Consider the following 11,111-nt stretch of genomic DNA (forward strand, 5'->3'; position numbering starts at 1 on the left):
AGGAGAACAACCAAAAACTTTCCATTGGGTCTCCCGGTGTTGGTTTTCATTTCTTCATGGGTTAATTTTAACAAGAAGTAACACATGCTCTCTCTCATGCCGAAAAATAACATTTCAGCTTCTTGATGGTGTCAAAAGTCACAAAGACATTTGTGGGGAGGGGGACCAGCCTGTACCTTTCACCTCTTTCAGGGAGAGGAGCTACCCTGCCTGATCCAAGGGAACCTGAGACTACACACCTATCTGCAAAGACAATCTTACCAGGCTTCACATCATAACACCTTACCCAGAGTCCTCTTCCTGCTTCTTCCCAGAGCAGAGTTGACAATCTTGGCATTGCCATAAGGTTTTCTTATCACTTGCAAACCAAATTCTACTTCATCAGATAAAGACACAATTGCATTCATTGACTCTGACACAAGGATATGCATGGTGATAAACATACAGATAGATGTACACACTTATACATGAATGAGATATGCTAATTAAAAATTGCAGTGGGCACTTTATTAAAAATTTATTGTACAATCTACATCTTCAAAACATTTTACATCAACAAATATTGCGGCTTGACTGCTGGAATCATAAGTGATTTATCTTTAAAAGACTGTATTTGCAACTGGATGCAAAGATTCTTGATGAACTGCCATTACATTTAAACTACTGGTTTTTATTGGAAGTATTTTGATTGTTATCTGTTTGTTCTCCATCCTTGAGAGAAATAAAACAAGTGTCTCGGCTTTCATTTTATCGGATAGATGGCACCATGTAGCATATTTCCCATGCTAGTTTGAATTACAGCTGTTTATCTTTCAGCTTTCTTTAAGATTAATTAAATGCAAATGTAACTCCACGAATCATGGGATTACCTGCCAGACCCCTTATTAATACCTTCACTTAAAAACCCCTTTGCCAGAGAGTCATTAATTTGCAATAAAAAAAAAAAAAAGAAAGAAAAAAAAAAGAAAAAAGAGAGAAAGAGAGAGAGAGAAGTGCTCAAGCAGCCCTTTGCCTCCCAACAACCCAGAGATGGCTGCCCAATTAGTCCAGCAGCATTCGGATCCTCCTTTCAGGCCCTGTGGCCCTTTGAGGACACAATAAGGCTCCAATGATAACCTGGCAACCTAGGTAGAAACTCAGCCAAGTGTGAGCGTTTGAAGCTGCAGCTTGGCTGCCATCGTGTCGGCGAAAAGAAAGAATTCAGGCACCATGTCATCCAGTACAAAGGATAAAAACAGATTCAACCGGAAATTCAATGTGGCACCACATATGGGATACATGAGTGCGGTTACACAACAGGCCACATATTTTTTTTGAACAGTCTCCTGCATGTGATGCCGAGGACATGTGTAACCATCATAACGTCTCTAAGAATCTGTATTTAATTTGAGCTGGGGTGGTGGCAGGGATTGGAGATCTGAAGCCGCCACAGGTTTGTGGCAGATGGCTCTGTGTCAGCTATGACAAGCAGCCAGGCTCGGCTTCCTCTGCAGATTTTCTTTTCTCTCTGATCAGGTAAATATGGGCACACTCTGGAAACTTCCACAATTCTGCCTGAGGCTGCAAGTTTGTGACTTAGCCCCATCTGTCACAAATCTTCCCTCGGTTCTGCTGCGAGCAGAGACCTGAATTTACTGCCGAGCGCTGCCCAAGAAAACCCGGCCGTGTCGCCCTGCGAGGAAGAGGAGAGAGAAGCACAGGGAGCCGTGTTAGAGGCTGGGACACAAACGAGGGGAGGATTTCAGGAGGGGTGGAAGCCAGTTGGTCAAAGAACATTTATGTGGTGTTATTTAAAAACAGGGTGAATTCAGTGTTTGTTTTTTTTTTTTTTTAAAGACAGGTAAGCTGGTCATCAGGCTCAGGTTATTTGCTCCCTCTGCTTTATTGCTGGTCCCAGTGCACACGTCAAGGACTGAACATCCTCAGGGACCAATGTGCCCCTCTCACCCTCAGACATGCCCGAACCACAAGGCAGCAGGAGTTCTGCTAGATCACCATCACTCTGGACTTTACTTGAAAATCCCTTTTTTTTTTTTTTTTTTTTTTTTTGAGAAGTGATAACTCTGCAAAGATCCGGACATTCCTTTTTTTCAAGGAATAAAATTCCATCACTATCATTCCATCAGCAGTTCCTAAATACGTGGAGATCAAAAGAAGCAAAGTTTTCACATAAAGCACTATCTTCCCTTAAAGAACAAACAGCATAATGTCAGAAGCAGGACAGTATTTCTCATTAAATAATCAACTTGTTTCTAGTGTCCTAAGATCAGAACTGAAGCACTTAATATCTACTCTGCCATCATTAGACTTCAGAGTTAACCTTTAGAATTTAATAAGAAGTGTTCATCCACTCAGACTGGCTCTTTCAGGACAGTTGGAGTTCAAGCACACAGTATTGATCTAGTGTAGATTTTATGCACTTTTAAAAAAATCACCTTAACAAACCCAAGATTTAGAAATTAATTTTCCACACAAAACCTGTGATTTGGCAGGCAAGACTGGAATGATTTACAGAAGCAATTTGCATTGGGTCAGATCTACTCTGTGATCCAGCTCCTTCACTCTGCAAGTGAGTAAGGGGGAAGAATCAAGGTGGAAAACAGTTTGTAGCAATTATTTTTGAAGTTCAATTTTCAAACTGCAAGCACCTTTGGAAACCACCATCAAAAGAGACTGTTGCTTTGAATTGGGTGCACTGTGAGGCCCAAGGCAGAGCAATTTAATACACCTCAGCAGAGTAACAGTATTTCCCTGACCAAACTGGTCTGTTCTGCCTTTTAAATCTCACCTTATTCTTGCTGTCTTTAAAAAAAAAACAAACATTACATTTTGGATGAAATATCTATGCAGTATCTTGCATAGGATGGCTCAGAACACACTGGCTGACTATAATATCGGGAAAACAGTTTCATGGTTTTTTTCTCAAGGTAATTTGAACAAACTGTACTGAAAATAAAAAGTTTTCATGCTTTTTGCAACTTTTCTTCCTATTTCCTTTGACCCATTTCTTCATCTACTGTTTTGAAGTGGCTGTGGCTCATCTGCCAGTTTTCATTTGCTTTCTAAAACTTCCCTGGAAGCTATCTAATACTGTCAAAATAAAAAGTTCCGAGTCCTGGTGTTTATGCTGAAAGTTGCCCCCATAATTGCTTTAGTCCTACTCTACAAGTGCAGCGAACTGCTGTGAGCTACAGACTAACATTTGGGGACATGGTGATCATGGAAATGTTGGATTAATGGTTGGACTCAATGATCTTAAAGGTCTTTCCCAACCTAAACAATTCTATAATTCTGTGATTTTCAGAGAGCTGAAGTCTCCTGGATATTTACCTCTGAGAGCCAAGAGCAAGACAAGCCCAGAGAAAAGTTCAGGTGCAGGCCACCTACACACATATCTGCACATATATCCATTTATCTATGATTGGATCCCAAAATTAGGCAACTCCAGCTCCCTTTCTCCCAGCTCATTTCTTCCACAGTGAGGATCCATGTTAGCCAGGCTGACCTCCCTCTACCAGGTACTGGAAGACCTAAGGTTCACCCAAAATGCTTAAATTGCGTCCCACAGCCCAGGACACCTTCCCACCTGTGCAAACCCCTAAGCTAGAGAGGGGTTTCACTTTATCAGCTATACACAGGGAATGAAAATGTCAAGACTTGAGTCTAACCTGGATGTGACCCCGAGCAACTTAATTCAAATTTGAAGTCAGATCCTACTTTGAAACTGGCCCTGCTTTGAGCAGAGGCTGGGCTGGTGACCTCCAGAGGCACCTTCCTTAACTAGTCTGTGATTCTGTGTTCCAAATAAGTAATAGAAGTTTTCTTTCACATTAAAAAAATCCTTATGTTTTACCTATTTTCCTTAGGATCACATGCCTAAGCACTAGAACAGAGATGGCAGAGCATGGACACAGAGCTCTGCACTCCAGAGTTCCTGTAACCTTCCCCCACAGACTCTGAGAAGCAGATCTAAACCACCTCTGAAACAATTTTAAATCACGTTCATAGGAAACTGAGCGGCTCTAGAGGCAAATACAAGTTTCTCATTTGTGTTTCTAACCTCCTTCTGACCTGCACCTAATGCTAGCCAGGTAAAAGCAGAAATTCAATACAATTCCTTCTTTTTTAACTCTGCAAAAATGCTCTGCTAATGAACAGAAAGCCAGCAGGATGGATGGAAATACTTGCACTATTTGCATACCCTATAAAGCTCTGAATTAACTTTATCAGCCCGGGACAAAAGATCTGGAGAACACTGTAAGCAAACATCTGCTCAATATACATTCACCATTAAAAAGTAAACAGTAGGATTGGCTCCATAAGGAACAGGTTGGGAATTATCAGAGCACTACACATCACATAAACTGATGGCACGGCCCAGAATTCTCTAAAGCAATGATCACACCAGCACAAAAACAGCTCTCAAGCATCAGAACGGCTTGAATGATGAGAGATTAGAATATAAACATGGAATAACATTCACAAGGAGAGACTGGAAAGACTGGGATACTGTAAATGTTTGACAAATGTTTATAAAATAATGGATGGTACAGTAAAGATGGATGGGGAGCTCCTGCTCCTAGGTGACCAGCTACAGAACGAGGAGACAACACAACTGAAGGTGGGGAAAACCTGAGCTAATTAAGGAAATTATTTAAACACCATCATAAACACATCATCGAATTATAGAATGGTTTGGGTTGGAAAGGCCCTTAAAAACCATCTCGTTCCAAGCCCCTGCCATGGGCAGGGACACCTTCCACCAGGTTGCTTAGAGAAAAAATGAATTTTTCATGGAGTTTTGCTGGGTATTGGGTAAGGATAAAGGCAGAGACCATCCCTGGCTCTCTCATGGTCTGTACAGGAACTGTGAACAACAGGGCTGAGTGGCTGATGGGACATCTGGCATCAGGCTCCCCTGCATCCTCACGTGCCCAATGCCCTGTATCTTACACTGAGAATGCCTCCTGCTGCTTCCTTAGCTTTGCCTAAATATGAAAGCTGGACCAGAAACAGTTTTCCCTTCTACACGTTTCCCTGAAACACCCAAGATGCTGCTTTATCTCAAATAAGAGAAAAAAGAAAAAGAAAGAAAAAAAAAAAAAAAAAAAAAAAAAAAAGAAAGTTTTGTTAGAACTGCCCTATACAGCCAAATCCTGAGACTGGAAACAATTCAGATGTCTACGGTCTAACTGGGATCTTAATTTGATTTTACAGCAGTTTAATCCCTTTGAATTCAGCAGACTTCCTTCTACAGTGGTGTCAGAAAGAAAAAAATCACGCCATGTGTCTTTTCATAGGCAGGTGAGCTTCTGTAGTGTGATGGAAATGAGAAGATGAATGTCAGAAAGTGGGCCAAATTCTTTTCTCCATTAAACAAGCATGAGTGAGAGTAGGATTTTTCTGTAGGAACTGAAGCTGACAGCATGTCAACCAGCACTCATTCAGCTGGGAGGGCTGGGAGAGATTATTTAAAGTTGTCAGCTCCTTCCATGCCTGGCTTTTGGCAACTCTTCTTGTCCCTTTCCACTGTATACTCTTTATACATGCTGTTTTAAATTAAGAAACTCAAGTGAGGAAACTGAAAGGTAAACTTTAAGAAAATAATGCAGAAACAAATGCGTTGCCCTATTTTATTTTATTTATTTTATTTTAAATTTAAATCTACTAGATAGGGCACTAACAGGTCCTGTGGTGTGCCCTGACCAATGCCCTGCTGTTGTTACTTGCTTCATTCCGGTGCTTACTTTGGCAAACAAAACCACACAGAACTAGAGTTTGATTCCATGAAACTGGAACAGAACAAATAATTGATAACAAATGAGATTTGCTTCCCTCTCATCTCAATCTTCTGCTAATAACTGGCAGAAGGCAAGGTTGAAATGCAGATGAGCCAGCCCTGAGTGCTGTGTGAATACTCAGGGTGAGCAATACATCATCTGGAAAGGTTTTCCATAGGTGCTTACATTATGAACATTTTTAAAAGTCTGCCAGCATGAATCTGCTCCGTGCAGTTAAGCTACTACAGTTCAATGCCTTGGTGTGTGCATTTTCACAGGGATGTTCCCTATGTCCACTGCCCTGCTGCCATTTATCTTTTTTCTGCCACTAATTTTGTCAGCACAAGAATTGAGGACATCTGAAGGAATAAACTGCCTGTTTAATTAGCCACTGTCTAATTATTATAGATATCCTGAGTAATAAAATCCCAACAATATGTAAAAGGATAAGCCAAGGTGATTACTTCTCAACTTGTGGAGCAGAATCCCCAATCAGCAAAGAAAAGCACTATTTGCTTTTAAAGCATTTCTACTTCCAAAATTTCACAGATACTTGATAAACTCAATGCAGAGTATGGCAGGATGGTTTCTGAATGACAAGGAGCTGGTTAGCATAGACTCTTGTGCTGGGATCATTTTTCTAGTCCACTAAAGCAGAGATAATATTATCTCTGCTTAATAATAATCTGAAAAAAAGTGAAAATACAATGCAAGTGCTTTAGCCTTCAGGATTTCACTCTGTTCAGCTCTCTTACAAATCAGCATCACTCCAGCTGGAATGACCTTAAAAGCACAGCTCTAAGCTAGCATTTTCCAGGAGGTTTTGTGGATGGTCCACTGTGAAGGAAGACTAAGTGTACGTGGGTGTAAGCACAAAAAGACAACTCTAACAGTATTCTCCAAGCTGATCCAAAGCCTATTAAAGACAACAGGGATATTTCCTCTGGTGCTCACAGGTGCTGGATTAGGCTCTGCTTCCCTCATTTTAAAACAATCCCCCACTCAGCTCTATTGCTACCTGTTGCAGAGGTTCAGCACTGACACTGAGAAGATCTGCAAACCCCATGTATGAGGGGCAGAGGATAAACACCTTCAGCTTCTGCCTACTAATCATCCCAAGGAATTCTTAAACAAAGAGAAAAAAAATCCTTCAAGCAAATAATCATTTTGCCTACAGGGCTTGTGCATGCATTTTCGACCTGTACTATTCTATATCAGTATTTTTTGCACGCCTTGGCTCTGTGTTTGGGAGCTGGGGATCCATATGGGAGAAGATCCATGTGAATGCAACCATTAGCTGAGCTTGAAGCATTGGGAAATGCCAAGGTAAACATTTAAGGACTGCTTTCCCTTTGAAGCCCCCATGCCTAACTCTACGATACTATTGACTCAAGAAGTAATGCTGAACACTGGAAGTGTTCAGTCAGCATTTTAAACTATTATGAGCTACCTTCTGAACCATTGCCAAGTTAATAGACAATGAAAGATAATGAGCTTGAAATTGGGTGTTAAATTGCATTTTTGGTTCTCTCCTTTTTTTTTTTTTTCCTTGAGGTTTAACTGTTTCCTGCAGAAACAACATCATCTTTGATGTATCATTATGTAAATGCCTATTTTTAGGTCACAAAAAAGGTCAAGGCGTGGGCTAAGCCCTCGCTGCTCCTGCTAGGTGTGTGCAGGAAGGGGCAGACAGAACAGGGCAAGACCCAACACTTTCTGGACCCCAGAGGGAGGGAGGGAGGGAGGTGGAGGCATGAGGCTGGCTCTGTTGGCAGCATGAGACTCCAAATTAAGGAGAAGATTACTCGACCTGCTCATTAACAGTGAGGCTGGACAGCGACAGCCAGGGAACGCTCCCAGAACCGCGTTTGTGTCGCAAGGGTTAACACGAGGAGCATTTCCATGCACCCCCCAAGCCTTTCATACTTTCAGCTGAATTCAGGGGTTTTCACGAGCTGAAACACCTCTGCCGTGCAGGGGTGATGTGTATCCAACCTGCCCAGGACAGTAAAAGTCAAAACCCGCTGTAAATGTATGAAGCAGCATGCAAAGAACTGCAGTTATTCTTCTGAAAGCAGCATTGTGCAGTAACGATTCTTCATTGGAATAATGTAAAATTTACTGCTTCATCTACATTCAAATTAAAAAAAAAAAAAAAAAAAAGTGTGGCTCCCATCAGTGTAAATACACCACTTAAAAACATGAAAGTCGGCCTAGCATTGAACACTTGAGCAAAACCTGAATGGAGACTTTGCCACTGAACCTGGACTTTCTCTACAGAAATGACTGCAAAGAAGGGGACATGATAAATACCAGTAAATTATGCTCCCAATAAACTTTAATGCTCAACACACCTTTTAAGGCAAAGAATTAAAATAATTGTAATTATGAAAACGACTCAAGTCATTCCAGAAGCCACAGAAATCTTACCTGATACCTGTCACCTGCGTTTTTTGAAGATTAAATTAGGATAGGAAGGTAGGCTTATACTCATTAGTATAATTGTAGGATCTTTCTTTTATTTTCCTTTTAAACTAATGAGTTGCATTAATCCAGGTTCATTTTTATAAGCCTCTTGGGTCCAAATGTAAAGGACAGTCATTTTAGAAAACAGTAAATTAAAAAAAACATGTAGCATGCATTAAGTGCACGTATTTCATAAGACCTAGGTTAATACAACTGGCATCTAGTTTAATTAATCCTTGTTAGTGTAACGACTAATATCCCTCCCTAGCATGTTTCCTTTAAACATTAGTATGTTAATTAAATGTTGTTTTTTTAAGGGTTTTTTTTCCCCCTTTGTACTTCAATATGGCATTATATCATCTAAAACTATTCCAAACAACTACCTTATAGAGATGTCTCCTTACAATATCTGGTCTCTTGCAGAAATTCTGAAGCCTTTTAAAAAGCTGTTCAGGTGTAGAATACAGATATTCAGCTGCAGGAAAAACAGATACATTTTTAATGAAACAAAAACCTCAAAGCACACACTCGATATTAGTCACTTTACTAATTAAAAATGCATATTGCTCTGTGCCGCCTCGTGTTTTACATTATTTAAGCATGATTTTATAAGGTTACCTCAGCTCACAAGGATGTTTAATGCTAAATAAGACTGTGTAGTTGTGCTGTTTAGACATCTCCTTTGGGTGATTAAAATACATTATTCTAATGTAACACAATGCATATGTGATACATTTAGTGATGAGATTTTTCGAAGAACTGGTACTACATTAGTGTGTATCCTGTTCTGCAGTTGCATACTATTAAGTATTAAATTGTTTAAATAATTTGGTGTGATTTTCAGGTCTGGCTTTTTTCTTTTTTCCCCCCTCTTCTGTGTATAAAAAAAAAAAAAGAATCTGCAAACCATTGCAGCATCAGTGACCTTTTAACAAAAATCTATCATTATGGGATGTGTACGCTAACAATGAAGAATGCTATTTCAAAACTTGCTTTTGTGTTATCTTAAAAGAACAGATGGCAAATATAAACTTCGTCTAATGTATTAAAACACATAAAATTTGCCTTAACACTAACATGTTGGCTTGCCAAATAAACAATTGCTTTCACTCAAGTTTATTCCTAAACTTTGGATTTTAGCAGGAATCACGTTATTGCGTTTCAGCAGAAGGAATAGGCAACAAAGCAGCTACCTGGGAATATCTCTGGGTACACCAAGGCTTTGGGACACAGCGGGTAACAGCCACAATGCACAGCCTCGATCCTGAGGATTAGAAATCACAAATACACAAAAATAGACATTAGTCAGCCAAAAAACTTATTTCCGTGCAAGAGCCTTGAGGTTGCCTGCATGCAGCAAGAGGGAAACATTTTTTTTTTTTCCTTCAGCAGCATAATCCTTCTAAATGCCAAAGTTGCTCTTTTTAAAGAAAATTTTATTGATCATATGAATTACATAGAACAGAACAGCGAGCATATGTTTTGTTCGCTGAATAAATCAAAGCGCAGCTCTGCATTTTTTTGTTTTTTAAATACTGTTTAACACATTTTATAATCAGCAGACAGACACATGTAACAACATGGTGAAGTATGGACGGCTTTGCTTAATAATGCTGCTGGAAAAGAAGGGGCACGTTGGCCACACCAGGGTGTGCTGGCAGACACGCACACCTCCCTCACCTGGCACAGCAGGTATTGCCCTCAGACTCCCAGGCTAAAAAGGTTACAGCTAAATATAACCCAGGAACCACCTGCAGCATGCTCCAGGCTCATTCACATGCTTTGGATAATTTCCTTCATTTTTTGGGACATAAATTGTATTAATCGCTGATGAAATTCCTTTTCCAAAGCTCACGAAGCTTTGTACTTGTTTTTTTTTCTTTTTTTTTTTTTCAAGGAACATTTTACATATCTCCCGTAACATCAAACCCAAATATTTCAGAATTGCACCGCTGTGGCGCAAAGTTTTCCAGTAGCAGAGCTGTTCCCCTTGGAGTTCACATTTTTTAACAGCTGAATGGGTTAAAGGCATCCAGGTTTCAGTTTATTTTTTTCACATAATGACCACTGATCTGACAAAACGTCCCTCCAAAGATACAACTGTAATTTCTGTTGGCCAGAAATTACACAGTGAAATTCAAAACACTTCTTAAAATATGTTTATTTTATGAGAGGCTTTGAATTTCCTCCAACATGTTGACCATACGAGGACTTTATTTTTAACTTCAGTTTCTCTCATTCCCCAGAATAAAAAAAAAAAAATCTGAAATCTCGTCAACGTTCACCTTTTCTATTTTCAGTGACAACCCAAAGGCTTTAGCTACCTTCATGTGAATGTCAGGTTTGATACTTTATTTACAGGTACCCTGAAAGGACTCTGTTCCCTTTAGATCTACTCAATTTTAAACAGGAAAAAAAAAAAAGAAAATAAAGAATAACACATTCAGCTTTCATGCTAGAAAACTATGCATATCCACAAACCCCAAAGACACATTTCTCTGCAAATGCTTTTGCTAAGTAATGACTGCTGGTTTTTTTCATAAACTTTTAAAATTTGTAATTTATGTTGTTTTTTTTAAATAACATATGCACTTCAGATTGCATTTTAAACATTAACAACAATTTCAAAGTGTACATCGTCTAGCACTATATTTTTTACCAAAGGGAAATGTTTCTGATGTGTGATTTAATTGATGATTTCAGTTCTTAAATATTGTGTCATATGTCAAAGCAAATAGATTTTTAAAGTTTTCTTTAATCTAGGAGGAAAAAAAAAAAAGAGTGAAACTGTGGACATTTCAGTAATAGCTCAGATCACTAAGTTATGTTAAAATATTTGCTTTTTAATCATATCGTCTGCATGGG

General features: G+C 39.4%; 1 protein-coding gene across 10 annotated transcripts in view; it reads right to left on the reverse strand.

Annotated features, from left to right (window-relative positions):
• Window positions 1-485: 485 nt before the first annotated feature.
• The window catches only part of QTMAN (queuosine-tRNA mannosyltransferase), a 171,253-nt gene continuing 160,627 nt past the window's right edge, over window positions 486-11,111 (reverse strand). For all 10 annotated transcript variants that reach the window (XM_088168390.1, XM_088168395.1, XM_088168393.1 and 7 more), the window contains 3 exons: window positions 9,440-9,510; window positions 8,630-8,721; window positions 486-1,672 (listed from right to left, as the gene is read on the reverse strand). In XM_088168390.1, the coding sequence (XP_088024516.1) occupies window positions 1,589-1,672; window positions 8,630-8,721; window positions 9,440-9,510 (247 nt within the window). In that variant the 3' untranslated portion in view covers window positions 486-1,588. The remainder of the gene's footprint in view (window positions 1,673-8,629; window positions 8,722-9,439; window positions 9,511-11,111) is intronic.

This window comes from Sturnus vulgaris, chromosome 7 (genome assembly GCF_052056855.1).
Source record: "Sturnus vulgaris isolate bStuVul1 chromosome 7, bStuVul1.hap1, whole genome shotgun sequence".
NCBI classification, from domain to species: Eukaryota; Metazoa; Chordata; class Aves; order Passeriformes; family Sturnidae; genus Sturnus; species Sturnus vulgaris.